Source organism: Oryctolagus cuniculus, chromosome 6, assembly GCF_964237555.1.
Source record: "Oryctolagus cuniculus chromosome 6, mOryCun1.1, whole genome shotgun sequence".
NCBI lineage: Eukaryota > Metazoa > Chordata > Mammalia > Lagomorpha > Leporidae > Oryctolagus > Oryctolagus cuniculus.
In genome coordinates this window covers 143,210,916-143,228,372 of record NC_091437.1, presented here as the reverse complement: position 1 = coordinate 143,228,372, position 17,457 = coordinate 143,210,916, and the positions used below count along the sequence as shown (strand labels likewise).

The 17,457-nt window shown below is 38.8% G+C and overlaps 1 protein-coding gene across 2 annotated transcripts in view; it reads right to left on the bottom strand.

Annotated features, from left to right (window-relative positions):
* Nucleotides 1-16,831, bottom strand: part of MED30 (mediator complex subunit 30) — a 29,976-nt gene extending 13,145 nt beyond the window's left edge. The window contains exons 1-2 of one of the 2 annotated variants that reach the window (XR_011389304.1): nt 16,479-16,655; nt 2,210-2,368 (exon numbers count right to left, since the gene is read on the bottom strand). Coding sequence is in view for 1 of the 2 variants with exons in the window: in XM_002710743.5 (XP_002710789.1) it covers nt 2,210-2,368; nt 16,479-16,655 (336 nt within the window). In the remaining variant the exon portion in view is untranslated. Of the gene's footprint in view, nt 1-2,209; nt 2,369-16,478 lie in introns of both variants that reach the window. The other variant, XM_002710743.5, reaches the window with a different exon arrangement.
* Between the last annotated feature and the right edge of the window lie 626 nt (nt 16,832-17,457).

Below are 17,457 nucleotides of genomic sequence, written 5' to 3'. Positions count from 1 at the left end.
ACAAAGTTGCTCAATGTGTATAATATAAATGTCATTAAGCTGCCATCTAAAACTTAAGTGTCTGGGAATTTCCCGATGTCTCAGCTTCTTCTAGTTGTGGGAATGTTTATTTTGTAGGAGAAAAGAATTTCTATAGCATGAAACTCCCAGCAGAATTAGAGTTAAATATGAATGTGAATGGATGTGAGAAGTTTATCCGATGAAGCCCCTTGTAAATGTGACATATTTCAGGAGGAAATTAGTGTCTACCATATTTAAGGAGCATTATCAATGCAGGAATGAGCCAGAGGTAAATAATCAGTAAAACTAAGTCATCTGGCCAAGCTTCTGCAAGTTCTTGGGAAAAACAGACTCATCCCAATCTATTTTCACCCCTTCTTCCTTTCCTTTCTTCTAAGGCTGAGCTGTTCTTCCTCTGCAGATGATTAATCTCCAGTCCTGTGCCGATTCCTCTGTCCTCCTAATCACATTATTACTCCCTGTACTTCAGCCTCTTCCTAGAGTTTTCTTCTATCATCTAAATCTGTTCTGGGCTCTTCCATCAGGTGGAGCAAAACCCTTCAAATCCTTGATTCCCTGCCTCTGTCCACCTACTACTTTCTTTTCCTTTTTTTTTTTTTTTTTTAAATTTGGCAGATAGTTAGACAGTGAGAGAGACAGAAAGAAAAGTCTTCCTTCCGTTGGTTCACTCCCCAAATGGCCACTACAGCCGGCGCTGCGCCTATTCAAAGCCAGGAGCCAGGTGCTTCTTCCTGGTCTCCCATGCGGGTGCAGGGCCCAAGCACTTGGACTATCCTCCACTGCCTTCCCGGGCCACAGCAGAGAGCTGGACTGGAAGAGGAGCAACCGGGACTAGAACCTGGTGCCCATATGGGATGCCGGCACTGCAGGCAGAGGATTAACCAAGAGAGCCATGGCGCTGGGCCCCATCTACTACTTTCATTGCTTGCTTTCTAGCTATGCTTCTTGAAAGACACGTTATTTTCTTGCTGGCTGCGGCTCCCTCCTTCCTGTTTGATTTTCAGTGCACTGCAATAGGTCTTCTTGCTGCTACCATTTCAGTTTTCATTCCTTATTTTCCTTGATTTCTCTGCAGTCATCTGACAATGCTGACTGTATATCTGATCTTTCTCCCACATCTCTGATAATTTATTTTCAGGATCTTTTTCAGTTGACTCTTTTTCAGTCCATCTCTTACATGTTGAGCCCTCAAAAAGGAAGCAAAGATAACATGAAAATGTCCTTCACGTGCAGTGAGACAATGTCTACGCTTCTTACAGGCTTTTTGATGACAGAGATACAATTTGACAATAAGAAAGGACTACAACTTGACAATAAGAAAGGACTATATATAGAAATATTTAGTAATCATATTTAATATTGTAATTAACTAAATATTATCTATGGCCTAGAATTAAATTTAGAGAAAAAAATATATATACACGCACATATATAGTTTTAAAATTATTTACTTGAGAGGCAGAGATAAAAAACAGAGAAACAACTTCTACCTGCTTATTCACTCCCCAAATGTACACAAAGGCTGAGACTGGGCCGATGGAAGATGGGAACTCAATCCAGGTCTCCCATATGGGAGGCGGGAACTCAATTACTTGAGCTATCACTGTTGCTTCTCAAGGTCTGCACTGGCAGAAACTAGAGTCAGAGGCCAAAGCCAGGTATCCAACCCAGGCGCTCCCACACATGACACAGACATCTTACCTGGAGTCTTAATCTCTAAGCTGAAAACCTACTCCTAGAGAATTTCTTTTTAAATAGAGTCATTCCATTGAACTAGATAGCAAATCTAAATTAATAATGCTGAAAAATAATCTGTTATCTGTAAAGCACTTTCCTAAAAATACTTTAAAAATATTTACGATATTATTAAAATGCCTGCTTAAAAAAATCCTGCACTGATTTAAAGATGTTGACAGCAATAATAAAAATTTTATTAGACAATGTTTTCCTCCCCAAAACAATAAAAATCACAATCATCCTGGATGTCAAAGTCTACGAGAAATTAACATGAAAATACAGTAATAATTCTATCCACATTTTCATCTTCAATAGTCAAAGATAAAACCAGTAAAATTTAAAATCTGGAAATACTGCTAAAATAGGAGAAAGAGGGAAGGAGAAAAAACTACAAACACCTTGACAATATCTCACATTTTACATTCAACCACCCTCTACTATGGAAACTTACCTCTACTGGAATGGGATCCATCCCTCCACAGTTTTCATTGCATTTGTCATAGACCAATCTCAGCTTCCTGAAGAGAATAGAAAGCTGCCGGAGATGATCCTGTAGTTTTGTTAACCTGTCTTGATAAGTTCCAGTGTGGTACGTGACTCCATTTGGCAGCTTGTCAGACAACACAAAATAAAAATATAATGAAAATCCAAGATTTTCTATAAGTAAAGTTAACAAACATTTCTAGGCATTGCATAACAGCGAACTATTCCTCATGACCAAGTAAGTTCAATTTTAAGAAGTTAAGAGAGTAACACATGCTCATTTATTAGCAACTTGGCATCCCACTCCACTGTTGTAAAACAGACCTAGAGAAGCTCCGTGAAGAGCTTTGTGACCAGTTGAAACACTTGTACTTTTTCTCCTTTAATTTTAGAAGTATAACTATTTTAAAAAGTGCATTTATTTTTAAGATTTATTTATCTGAATGACAGAGCAACAGAGAGAGAGGAGAAAGAGAGAGAAAAATCTTCCACTCATTGGTTCACTCCCCAAAAGGCCACAACAGCCAGGTTTGGGCCTGGCTGAATACAGGAACCAGGAATTCCATTCTGGTCTCCCACATGCGTAGCTGGGGTCCAAGTACTTGGGCCATCTTTGGCTGACTTTCCAGGCATCTTTGCAGGAAGCTGGATTGGAAGCAGAGTAACCAGGACTCGAACGTGCATCCTGACAAAGGCTGGCAGTTTCCCAAGTGGTGGCTTAAGCTGCTGTACCACAACACCAACCCAGAATATACAATTTTAATATTACTTATTATGTAAAGAAAGACCAGGAAGTTATCAATAAAACATAGCAGGAAAAAAAAAAAAACACACAGTAGGAAGCTCAGGATTTTCTAGAGGAAGCAAAGAATACTATGTTGCTGCTGTAAAAATATTTTAACTGTGATAATGTGTTTAAGGAACAAATTAAAACACAAAGCTGCAACCAAAAGTTTACTTTAAAAATCAATAAGAGGAAATGGGGTACAAACCTGTGTTTCATTGTTATTAATAAATTATTACAAGTAATGGCTATGATCATAATTCTATCTGGGATATTTATATCTTTTTAATTCAGGAATTTTTTTAAAAAGAAGCCAAAAGTATGTATTGAAATGATGATTAAAAACCAAGTAAATGGACACTATAACATATTTATAACTTACAACTAAATACTGTATCTCCTGTGCGTTACACACATTCACGAATGGTATTTTCCTTTCTCTGTATATATTTACAATATTTTATTCCCACATTTTGATTTGTGGAATCAATTCTAATTTTTATTTATTTATCTGAGGAGCAGAGACAGGCGGAGAGAGCACCCATTCATTGATTCACTCCCCAGATGCCTGCAACAGCCAGGCATCACCCAGGACTCAGCCCCAGGTTTCCCACGGGGTGACAGGGACCCAAGGATTTCAGTCACTTCCTGCTGCCTTGCATGTGTGCATTAGCAGGGAGCTGTAATTAGTAGCAGAAGCCGGGAGTCAACCCAGGCACTCTGATACGGGATGCAGGCTTCCCAAATGGCTTCCCAACCACTGAATCAAATGCCCTCCTCAACCCTAATATTTCAATTAAGAATATTTATACCATGTTTTTTAGTAGAGAGAAATTTTCATTTATAGGAGTTCATCTTGAGATTAGAATTGGGTGTTTTAAAACCAAGGCACTATCTACTAGTTAATAACCAGAACAGCAGTCTAGTCGTTTTACACTTTTGTCTCTTTCTTTTGAAATAGATGAGATAAAAAGGTAAATTGTTAAGAAAAAGAAACATGATACAATGTTTGGAGAGAAAAGAAAATAGGTCACAAAATTATTAAAACCATAAGCATGAAAAAGACTGGAAAGGCCTGTACACAGTGGATAAGAGGTATACAGGCTTGAGTAATTTATGTTCTTTCCTCTCACTCCCAAGTTTCCTATAATACACCAGCCTATGAATTAAGGAGGCAGATCTGTTTATCTTATTTGAAATATTATTAGAATTTGAGGAAATTATCAAGCATTAAAACAATCTTCAATGAATGGGATAAACTAGTAAAGGCTGAATTAATAAAAACATGTTAAAGGGCAAAGGTATTCAGGGTTCATCTCCCCAATACAATGTAGGGTTTCTCCTCATGAATCCTAAATTTATGAACTGTTACAGACACCAACAATTCTGAGAAAAGTTTAAATGGATCCCTGCTTTCTTGTTTGGGTGATAAAAAGGCATCATAATGATTACACTTGCCCAAAGCAGCACTCTATATCTTTATTATAGCATCTACTAGGTGTAATATTTTGTTCATACTGTTTACTTAGTGAAGACTGGAACTTATATTTGAATCATATTTAGTACAGTGCCCACACAGAGAATGTTAACAATAGGCTGTGTATATTAAAATTCCCCACCATTATCAATCAGAGAGATTGCTCTTTCCCCAGCATACATTCTTAGTACTTTTGTCAATAGTAAGTGCCTAGACTTATTTTTGGGATCTCTCTTCTGTTTCATTGATAAGTATCTGTATGTATACCAATACCACACTGTTTTGATTCCTAGAACTTTGTAGAATATTTTGAAGTCAGGTAGTGTGATGCGTCCAGGTTCATTCTTTTTGCTTAAGATTGCTTTCGGTACTCGGGATGTTTTGTGGTTTCATAAAAATTTTAGGAGATTTTATTTTTTTCTAGTTCTCTGAAGAATGTAATGGTATTTTGACAGGGATTGAATTGAATCCATAAATAGCTTTGGGTTGTATGTATACTTTGATAACATCAATTTTTTAATCCATGAACACAGGGAATCTTTTCATTATTTTAGTGTTCTCTTCAATTTCTTTCAAGAATGTTTTGTAGTTTTAACTGCAGAAATTTTCACCTCATTAGTTGAATTTATTAATAGGTATTTTGTTGTTGTTGTAATTGGAATTTGATGTTGTAAATGGGATGAGCTTCTTGATTTATTATTCAGATCACATACTCATGGTATATAGAAAAACTACTATTTTTGTATGCTGGTTTTTATATACTTCAACTTTGCAGAATTTGTTTACTAGGTCTAACGGATTTTTGGTGGTCTTTATGGTTTTCCCTATAAATATAGGGCCACATCATCTGCAAACACTGACAGTTTGAGTTGTCCTTTCCAATTTGAATTCCTTTTATTTCTTTCTCTTGACTAATCTTCCTAAAGCTTCCAGTACTATGCTGAATAAAACAGATGCATTCTTTATCTTGTTTCAGATCTTATAAGTTTTTAGCTTTCCCCCATTTGGTATGATGTTAGCAATGGGTTACATATACAGATGGTCTTTATTAAGTTGAGATATGTTCCTTCTCTACCTAATTTGTTCAGAGTTTTTATCATCAAGAGATATTTAATCTTATTAAATGCATTTTCTTTTTTTTAAACTTTTGTTTAATGAATATAAATTTCCAAAGTACAGCTTATGGATTACAATGGCTTTTTCCCCCCCATAACTTCCCTCCCACCTGCAACCCTCCCCTCTCCCACTCCCTCTCCCTTTCCATTCACATCAAGATTCATTTTCAATTCTCTTTATATACAGAAGATCAATTTAGCATATATTAAGGAAAGCTTTCAACAGTTTGCACCCACACAGAAACACAAAGTGAAAAATACTGTTTGAGTACTAGTTATAGCATTAAATCACAATGTACAGCACATTAAGGACAGAAATCCTACATGAGGAGTAAGTGCACAGTGACTCCTGTTGTTGACTTAACAAATTGACACTCTTGTTTATGGCGTCAGTAATCACCCTAGGCTCTTTTCATGAGCTGCCAAGGCTATGGAGGCCTTTTGAGTTCATCGACTCTGATCATATTTAGACAAGGTCATAGTCAAAGTGGAAGTTCTCTCCTCCCTTCAGAGAAAGGTACCTCCTTCTTTGATGACCTATTTTTTCCACTGGGATCTCACTCGCAGAGATCTTTCATTCAGGTCTATATGCATTTTCTACATCTGTTGAGATGATCAGTTCTGTCCCTCTTTTTGAGTGATCTGGTGTATCACAAACATGCAGAGGAATTAAACTAGGCCCCTATCTTTTACCATATACAAAAACCAACTCAAATGGTTTAAAGACTTATATGTAAGACTGAACGCTATGAAACTACTAGAAGGAAGCACAAGTATTTGCTTCATGGCATTGGCCTAGACTAGGATTTTCTGGTTAAGTATTTGCCCCTCACCTACCCAAAGCACAGGAAACCAAAGCAAAAATCAACAAGTAGGATGATATCAAACATAATATGAAAATGCTTCTGCACAACTAAGAAAACAACCAACAGAATGGAGAGACAACCAATAGAACAGGAGAAAACACTGGCAAAGCATCCAAGAAGTATATAACAGGTATAATTTGTAAACACTGAGGTAAATATCTGAGTATATAAGGGATTCATACATCTAAACAGTAGGATAACAGATAATCTGATTTTTAAAAAGATTTATTTATTGATTTGAGAGGCAGAGTTACAAAGAGATGGAGAGACAGAGAAAGAGGTCTTCCATCTGCTGGTTCACTCCCCAGATGGCCACAATGGCAGGAGCTGCACCAATCCGAAGCCAGGAGCCAGGAGCTTCCTCCAGGTCTCCCACATGGGTGCAGGGGCCCAACTACATGGGCCATCTTCCACTGCTTTCCCAGGCCATAGCAGAGAGCCAGATCAAAAGTGGCACAGCCAGGACTTGAACTAGCGCCCATATGTGATGCTGGCATCACAGGCAGAGGCTTAACTTACTATGCCAAAGCATCAGCCCCAATAATCTGATTTTTAAAATGGGAAAAAGCCCTAGATAGTTTTCATATCCAATACTGGCTTCTCAAAGAAAGGAACATTTAGTTCATTCAAATAATTACTATACCTTTCATGTGTCAGCTTCATTTTCAGAAACCTGGATTGAGCAGTAAACATGAAAGACATGGTTCCCATGTTATAGAGTTTATGTGGCAACAGTGTCTAAGATACAGTGTGTGGGTTAGCAGTTCAGCAGAAGGGCTCATCCAGAAACATCTAAGTCATGAATATGGATAAGAACCCATAACTATATCATCATACCCCAGATATTAAGATGGCTATCAAGTAAATTCAATCTTCAAATCAATATAAAAATCATTAAAAATAACTCAAGGTGATAAAATATATTTATCTTGGTTAAAATGCCAGTGCTATGAGTATTATGGAATCATTAGAAACATTCCCACTAAGGGCAGGAATAGAAAAGGATGCCAACTAAGACCACTAATTATACTAGTAAGCACTGGCAGCAATGGACATAGCAATCAGAGAAGCAACCACTGAAATGTTACAGTGTGGTATAATCATAACTACTTATAAATGAAATCATAAAGAGTTATTAAAAGAATTCAATAAGAAAGTACATACAAAATAGAGAAAAAGCAATAGCTTTGCTTTCATTTATGTAAAAAGACAAAAAGAAATAGGAAAGGAAAAAGACTCCACTTACCATAGCAACAAAAAAGAAGGGGGACCAGTGTTGTGGCTTAGTGGGTAAGCTGTGGCCTTCAACATTGGCATCCCATGTGAACACAGGTTCTAGTCCCGGCTGGTTCACTTCTGATCCAGATCCCTGCTAATATGCCTGGCAAAGCTGTGGAATATGGCCCAAGTGCTTGGACCTCTCCCACTAATGTGGGAAACCCAGATGGAGTTCCAGGCTCCTACTTCTGGCCTAGTCCAGCCCTGGCTGTTGTGGGGCCATTTGGGAGTGAACCCACAGATAGAAGCTTGTCTCTCTGTCTCACTTTCTTTGTCTTTTCCTCTCTGTAATTCTGCCTTTCAAATAAATAAGCAACTCTTTAAAATACAAGATATAAAGGAATTAACCCTAAAAAATCTCAAGACAAAAATTAAAAACTCCAAATAATGTACAAGAAAAGAAAGAAAAGATATGGAATATTTTTTCTTTTCTTTTTTTATTAATAGCACTCACTATTATAATAATGTGAAGTCTTTCTAGGTAGGAAAACCTAAGAAAAATGCCAATGATTTTTTTCTTAGAATTACGCATGCTGATTCTAAAGTACATATGGAAAAATAAGGAAGACTAGAAGAGCAGTTATGAAAATTAAGTATAACCACATTACAGAGCCTCCAAAACACAAGGAAATTTAGCATTAATACATAAAAGATAGGCAGCTAAACAGAATAGGATAGCACATCTAGAAATAGACTCATCTGTATGTATCAAGTAGCATCTAAAATTTGTGGATGAGGAAAACTTTTGAAAAAGTAAGGCTATGGCCATGCCCCATATTTTATGATAGGCTAAATTCCATAAAAATCAACAATTTAATGTAAAAATTGAAACAATAAAAAAAAACTGATATAATTATTCCTAATTGTGGAGTGAGGAAGGCCAGCCAAACTAGACATAAAACCTAGAAACTCTAAAAGACTGAAAGTTCAACTACCTTTTTTTTAAGTAGGCATGGCAAAAACTGCCATAAGCAGAACCAAAGGTAAAAAGAATACTTGCAAGATACATCACAAGAAGTTTCTTTTATATACGTAGATAGCTAAATCCTACAAATTAGGAAGAGGGTAAAAACAAAAAAACTCCCCCCAAAAGAAACAAAAAGTAAAAGAAACACAAGGCAAAATTTTCATGGACCCAGTAGTCAAGGATCCAAAAATACGGTAACTCACTATCTTGGTCAGGATATGCCAGATTCAGTTTGTATAACTCATGGAGGGCAATTCACAAAATTTTATCTAATTTCTAAAGCACATAACTATTTCCAAATAATTATCCTCTAGATACATTTGGTCATTTGTGCACATGGCACAATAGAGAAAGAATAAAAACAGCTTAAATGCCTCACTAGAGAACCGTTTTTATAATTAACAATATTTCCATGCGGTGGAATACTATACACTGTAGAAAGGAAAGGAGCATATTTTCTGCAGGGATAAAGATAAATTCCAAAACACATCAAATGAAAAAAGCAAGGTATAAAGTGGTATGCATAACATACTGCTGTCTGTGCAAAAAGGTGGAAATCAAATACACACACACACACATGCTTAAATATTCCATAGATATCTAAGGATAAACAAAAATAGAACCATCAAAGATCGCTGCCTGTGGAGAAAGATTAGAAACCTAGTAGATAAGGATAGGAGAGAAAATATTCACTGTAGTACCTTTTTTTAAAATTCCTGAATTCGGAATGTGTTATGTATTTAAAAAAGACTTAATAAATAGACCAAAGCAATGTTATCTTTCACAAGGAATCTTAATCTGGGACTTATGAAAACCTGGGGAGACAACTTCTAACCCTCTGAAAACTTTTTAAAGTGTATGTCTATGTGCATTTTTTCTGAAGCAGTCTATAGTTTCCATCCGACTCACGAGGAGCAGGTAAACACCCAATATATAAAGAACCACTTTCTTAAATGAACGCCTAGAAGTAGAAATGTGAATTTATGGCACGTTATGCAATAATCCTATAGATTAATATAGTGGATGATTTTTCAATTTGAATACTTTAAAAGTGTATTAATAAACAAGTAGGTTATATGTAGTTAAGAACATCCTGTTTGTGTCACCTTCTCTTCTAGTTGTTCACACTATTGCTGCCTTTTCAATTATGATACACCCCCAAGGATCTGAGAGTCAGACAACAGAATTCACAAAATAAAAGGTTCACAATAATCTATTATGTTCTTTACAAATTGGTTTTGGATATAGGTTCACATACAACCTAATACTATCTTGGAAAAATCTACTTTTTCTCTGTGTTAGTCATGGATTTGTATCATGCTTCTTTTAATTACATGCATTGTTTGATGCTAGAAACTGTTATAAAGAGGTTATTATAAAGAGCACTAGCCATATATGATGTTGTATATCTCCCTTCTTTTCTCCTTAAGCCTCAGTTTCCTTACATGTAAAATAGTGATAATACTAGTACTTCTTAAACTTGGTCCTGTACCTGGGTATCTGACCAAGGAAAATATCTTACAGATGTTAGATATTACCTTTAACTACTAACCCTAATTCAGTGTACTGCATAAGACTTAAAAATCAATATATGCTAAATTCTGAGACAGTATTTACTCTATCTTTAAAAATTGCAGCATTAGGGTTGGGCAGTTGGCTTGGTGGTTATGATGCCCATGGATGCAACACCTGGCTCCAGCTTCTGACTTAAGATTCCTGCTAATGCAGACCCTGGGAGGCAGTGGTGATGGTTCAAGTGATAAGTTCCTTTATCCACACGGAGACCTCGATCAAGTTGCCGGTTCCAGTCTTTGTTTGGGCCCAGTGCTGGCCTTGGCAGGCATTTGGGGAGTAAAGCAGCTTATGTGTCTGCCTCTCAAATAAACATTTTTTTAATGCAACTAACCAACTTCAGAGAGAATTTTGAAATAGAGACTATATTTAGTCTGAATACTATTTGGATCATTCTCTTTAAAAAAATGTTTATTTATTTGAAAGTCAGATTTACATGCAGAGAGAGAGACAGAGAGACAGAGAGACAGAGGCGGGGGGTCTTCCATCCACTGGTTCACTCCCCAGTTGGCTGCAACAGCCCAACCCTATTGGCCACTTTGAATGCATTTTCTCCTAAAATTCACCATAAAGTTATCAATATATTCCAGGTTATCAACAAAAAACAAATATATGAATAAAAATCAAACTGTTAGTGGGAATAAAATATTTGCAATGATAAATTACAGAAGGGAAGTATCACAGAAGACAGTAGAAATGCAGTTACCATATTGGTGAAAAAATAATCTTCAGATCCTCACTGGATGAGAACAAGGAAGCCAAGGGGAGTTGTGATGGAAACTGAAGGGGGAGTGTTTAGTGCAGGAATACCCTTGGAACTTGATGACATGGCTCTTACTGTGGCTTAATTTTATGAATTTCCTATTCATTGATATGAGCTTATCACTAGCACTATCCTTCCTCTTTTTTATCTCTTGAGAGAGGAGAGGGAAAGGAAGGAGGAAGAAAAAGAGAAATGGATAAAGGAGATGGTAACATAGAAGAGGCAGAGCAACAATAGATTTAATTGACTGTGATGAACTGAGGAACAGGACAGAATGGAGGTGGTTGAAGAAATTTGGTAGTGAGCAGGGAAGAGTGAGACAATTATGGCCAATCCAGAACTTTTGTTAAGTGCATCCATGTCAATAATTTAGTTCAAGGCCATGATTTAATCCATTTCACATTCATCATTCACAAACATATGCCATGTTTTATCATTATATATTAACAAGATATATATTATATATAATATATATTAACAAGATCTTAGATATATATCATTATATATTAACAAGATATATTTATTATATATATAATATATATTAACAAGATCTTACTTTTTTTAAAAATTTATTTGACAGATAGAGTTAGACAGTGAGAGAGAGAGACAGATATTAAAATCTTCCTCCAGTTGGTTCACCCCCCAAATGGCTGCAGTGGCCAAAGCTGCGCCGATCCGAAGCCAGGAGCCAGGTGCTTCCTCCTGGCCTCCCATGCGGGTGCAGGAGTCTGAGTACCTGGGCCATCCTCCGCTGCCTTCCCGGGCCACAACAGAGAGCTGGAGTGGAAGAAGAGCAACAGGGACTGGAACCCAGCGCCCATATGGGTACTGGTTCCAGTCCTGGCTGCTTCACTTTTGATCCAGCTCTCTGCTGTGGCATGGGAAATCAGTGGAGAATGGCCAAGGTCCTCGGGCCCCTGCACCCACATGGGAGACTTGGAGGGGGTTCCTGGCTTCTGGCTTTGGATGGGTGCAGCTCCGGCCACTGCGGCCACCTGGGGAGTGAACCAGCAGATTGAAGACCTCTCTGTCTCTCTGTTTCTGTCTCTGTCTCTCTCTTTCTCTCTCTCTCTCTACCTCCTCCTCTCTCTGTGTAACTCTGACTTTCAAGTAAAATAATAAATAAATCTTTTAAAAAAAGAAGATGCAGCCCTTATAGGTGACCAAGTCTAGCTTTTTGTTGTACCCTGCAGATCCTTCTCCTTACTTTCTACCTCTAGTGTGCAGTTTGCTATGGAATTGAAAGTCGGTTAAACAGTTCAGAATTGTGATGAAAACAGAAATAAGCACCTAATAAAGATTGAAAACATACATCCATATGGGATATTTTCTGAAAGTCCTTTGTAACTACTAGTCAAATTATAAATAAGAGGACAATAAGAGCAAATCTTAGAATGTTTACACTTAAAGGAGAGAGGGAAAGGAAATCTATCAGAAATTGCTCATACACTGATTTGTTGAGTGTCTCCAAAGACACAAGCACTCTTATGGTGGCAACTAAAATCAATACATGAAAATTGATTGAATTTTATTATCAAAAATAATATTAATATTATAATAATACTAAGTAAAGTAACTTTGGAATATTAAAAATTAAAGGAAAGTTGCAATGTGTTAATCAAAGGCTAAGAAAAAGAAAGTTGGTGACAAAGACACCAGCGGGGAGAGGAGAGACGCCCAGGGCTCCGAGTCCACCCATTGGTGCTCTGGCCTCAGAATCAGCCCTAAAGGCGTTCCGATCTGGCTGAAAAGCCCATGAGAGTATTTCAGGCATGGAAAGCCAAGACACTCAGACAAAAAAAAAAAAAAAAACAAAAAAACAAAAAAACACCACACACCTAAATGAAAGATCTCTGTGAGTGAGATCCCAGTGGAAAGAACAGGTCTTCAAAGAAGGAGGTACCTTTCTCTGAAGGGAGGAGAGAACCTCCACTTTGACTATGACCTTGTCTAAACAAGATAAGAGTCAGAGAACTCAAGGGGCTTCCATAGCCTTGGAAACTCATGACTGGTGCATGGGGAGATTACTGAGGCCATAAACAAGAGTGTCAATTTGTAAAGTCAACAACAGGAGTCACTGTGCGCTTACTCCTCATGTAGGATCTCTGTCCTTAGCGTGCTGTACATTGAGACTTAATGCTATAACGAGTACTCAAACAGTATATTTCACTTTGTGTTTCTATGGGGGTGCAAACTGTTGAAAGCTTTACTTAATGTATACTAAACTGATCTTCTATAAAAAAAAAAAAAAAAAAAAAGAAGAAGAAGAAATTATCAATTCCCAACTTGACTCTCACTGGGATTAAACATGACAATAGGTCTGATCTGATTTCATCATCATTTAAAAAATCATCTATTATTTTTCACTTTATGTTTCTGTGTGGGAGCAAACTGTTGAAATCTGTACTTAATGTATGCTAAACTGATCTTCTGTAGATAAAGAGAATCGAAAATGAATCTTGATGTGAATGGAAGGGGAGAGGGAGCGGGAGAGGGGAGGGTTGGGGGTGGGAGGGACGTTATGGGGGGGAAGCCATTGTAATCCATAAGCTGTACTTTGGAAATTTATATTCATTAAATAAAAGTTAAAAAAAAAATTGCAGCATTAATCCATTCATTTTACAAATAATTGCTAGAGAATTTCATTTCTTCCCTCGGATTCCCTTTGCATTGTATTTCTTTTTTTTTTTAAATATTTATTTTATTTATTTGAAAGGCAGTTACAGAGAGGAAGAGCCTGAGAGAGAGAAACGTCTTCCACCCACTGGTTCACTCCCCAAATGACTGCAACAGCCAGAGCTGAGCTGGTCCAAAGCCAGGATCCAGGAGTGTCTTCTGGGTTTCCCATGTGGGTGCAGGGTCCCAAGGACTTGGGCCATCTTCCATTGCTTTCCCAGGCCATAGCAGAGAGCTGGATCGAAGTGGAGCAGCCAGGACTCTAACTGGTGCCCATATGGGATGCTGGCACTTCAGGCTGGGGCTTTAACCCGCTGTGCCACAGCACCTGCCCCATGTATTGATTGTATTTCACAATGGCTTCATCCATATGGTCTTGAAGAATTCCACCAAACTGAATTATAATCAGGAGATTAAAAAAAAATCTCAACCACTTTAAAAAAATGAAATACCCTTTAGGCATCCATAGAAATAAGAGTTGTTAGATTCTAAACACATGAATACAGATAACCAAGGAACAGACTGAATCAGTAATAGTCTCTCAACAAAGAGAAGTTCAGAACCAAATGGTTTCACCGCTGAATTCTACCAAACTTTTAAAGAAGAACTAACACCAATTCTTCTCAACCAATTTAAAGCAGTAGAAAGGAAGAGAACCCTTCCAAAATCATTCTATGAGGCTAGGATCACTTTAATTCCAAAATCAGACAAGGATACAAAAACAAAAAAGAGTGAACTACAGATGAATATTCCTGATGAAAGCAGATGTAAAACTCTTCAGCAAAATACTAGCAATTCAAATCCAATAACACATTAAAAAGATCATCCACCCTGAACAAGTGGGATTTCTGCTAGGGTACAATGATGGTTCAACATATGCAAATCAATTAACATGATATACTATATCAACTGAATGAAGGCTAAAAAAATCTAATGATTACTCAATAGATGTACAGAAATCATTTGATGAAACACAACATGATAAAAACTTTAGACAAGTGTAGAAGGAACATACCTCAACACAATCAAGGCAATATATTACAAGTGCACAGCCAACATCATAATGAATGGAGAAAAGCTCGAAGCATTTCCACTAAGACCTGGAACCACTCAAGGATGCCCATTCTTGCCACTCTCTTTCAAAATAGTTCTGAAAGCTTTAACCCACAAGCATTAGGACAGAGAAATAAGAAAAAGGTATACAAACTGGAACGCAGGAAATCATAACCCTATTTGCAGGTAACATGATTCTACATAGAAGGGAACCAAAGATTCCACCAGGGTTTCCAATTTACTGTATCACTGACTAGCTTTGGGCAAGGCACTTTACCTCTGAATCAGAACCTTCACCTGTAAAAGAAGAGGATACCCACATCATATTGAGGTAAGATAAGCAAGCATTTAGAAGCGGGTTGGGCCGGCACCATGGCTCACTTGGTTAATCCTCTGCCTGCAGTGCCCGGTTCTAGTCCCGGTTGCTCCTCTTCCAGTCCAGCTCTCTGCTGTGGCCTGGGAAGGCAGTGGAGGATGCCCCAAGTGCTTGGGCACCTGCACCCACATGGTCGACCAGGAGGAAGCACCTGGCTCCTGGCTTTAAATCATCACAGAGGCAGCCGTGGCAGCCATTTGGGGGGTGAACCAACGGAAGGAAGACCTTTCTCTCTCTTTCTCTCTCTTTCACTAACTCTACCTGTCCAATAAAATTTTTTTTTAAAAAGTGGGCTAACAAAATGCTGGAAAAATTGTGTATCTAAATGCAAAATAATAAGCTTGAATCCATAGCTAACATTGTACAAAAATTAACTCAGCCTGAGTCACAGAGATTTAAATGTAAAAACTAAAACTACAAAACTTCTGGAAGAAAACATGGGAAAATCTTTGTCACCCTAGGTTAGGCAAAGATTTCTTAGGTGTGACACCACAAGTAAAATGTGTAAAAGAACAAATAATCTGAATTCTAGCAAAATAAATGTCTCTTTTTCAAAACATGTGAAGAGAATGAAGACAAGCCAAACACTGGGAGACCCGTTTGCAAAGATACAAGACCTATAATAACAAGTGTTGGCGAGGATAAGGATACACCAGAACTCTTAATCATTGCTGATAGGTGTGTAAAATGTCTCATCCACTTTGGAAAGGTTTCTTAAAATGTTAAGCAAGCCATACACTGCACGACCCAGCAATTGCACCCATTTACAGAACCTCTAGAAAACGCAAAGCAGATCACTGGTTGCATATGTAAAGGAGAGGCAAACACTTCCAAGGGGGCGTGAGGAAACTTCCTGGGCTGAGGGTTTCTTTCGTTCACCATCCTGTCATGTCAAAATTTGAGCACTGGTCTTTTGTTTTTTGTATTTTTAAAAATAGGTTAGCAGAATGCGAATTCTTCAACTCCCTGAACTCCTTGGAATCAGTTTTCTGGAAATAACTTTAAAATAATGTAAAGAGGAAAGTGGAGTGCGACCCACCTGTACCTTAAAAACTACGGCAGTTTACGTAACTTGACAACTCCGTCGAGAAAATACGGCTGCAATGTTCCAAAAAGCCGGTTTGGAAAACATCACCTCCACATCCCGGACATCAGGGGACAGACACATCCAGGGAGGACGTCGTTGAGTGTGAATGGGGGCGACCCTACCCTCGAGGTTTGGCTAGGGCAGCCCGGTTTAGAGGAAACAGCGTCCTTGTCCCACCCCGCCACAAGCAGCCCGCTGGCTCCACGCCCGCCCACTCTCCCACCTGCATGTTCCGCAAGAGCTGGAAGATCTCCATGGTGCGGTACACGATGTCCTGGACCGTCTCCTGCCCGATCCGGCAGAGCGACGCCGTGTTGACCTCCCGGGCGGCCTGCTGAGCCTGGGGTCCGGCGAAAGGCCCGGCCGCCATCCCCGATGCCGCCAGCGGAGGGGTGGACATGGCGTCGCGGCAGCCTCAGGCCCACAGGGACTGGAACTAGGGAGTCGGGAGTCCGCCCGGAATTACTGGACTGCTAGGCCTTGGCGTGGGCTGAAGCTTGAAAGACCCGGGCCGAGCGTTTTCAAAACACCGGACCGTGACTTCCGCCCACGTGACCTATACGCCATCAAAACGTCGCGGACACCGCCCACTTGACGGGGCCCTGGGAACTTTCTCCATGCGAAGCTTAGTAGGATTGGGCCGCGGACATGACGGACGGATTGAGTAGCCAATCAGAGACTGCAATCGGGCCGGAGGGGGTGGGGGCGTGGTGGACTTTCCCAGAGTTCGTTTCCCAGAGTGTCAGCCCGGCTTTGGAATTCGCGGCGGAATGCAGCTATTGTGTTGCGTTGCTTGCTGAGTATTTTTGTCATAAGTAGCCTATCAGGCTTGAAGTACTGTTGTCATTTTGCAGCTGGGGAGGAAAGCTCGGATGGGGTTACTGCTCTCTTCCCTCCTCAGAGGGATTAAAGTGCTTATTTAGGCTCGCAGAGCTTGTTATTGACGACCTGTGATTGGAACTCGGAAATTCTCACCTTGCCTGCTTTTCTGCGAGCTGACACCGACTCCCTGCTATTTTGGGGGCCCTGTTAAAATGTTTTGTTCAGGAAGTTTTTCCAATCTAAGTAAAAAAATCAGCGTGCGTGCGCGCACATTCACACACACACCTTTTCTGACAGTAGGCACTGCTCTGATGTAATTTTCTATTTGTTAACTTTTGACCTTCACCCTATACACACATACACTAACATGCAAACTTGGT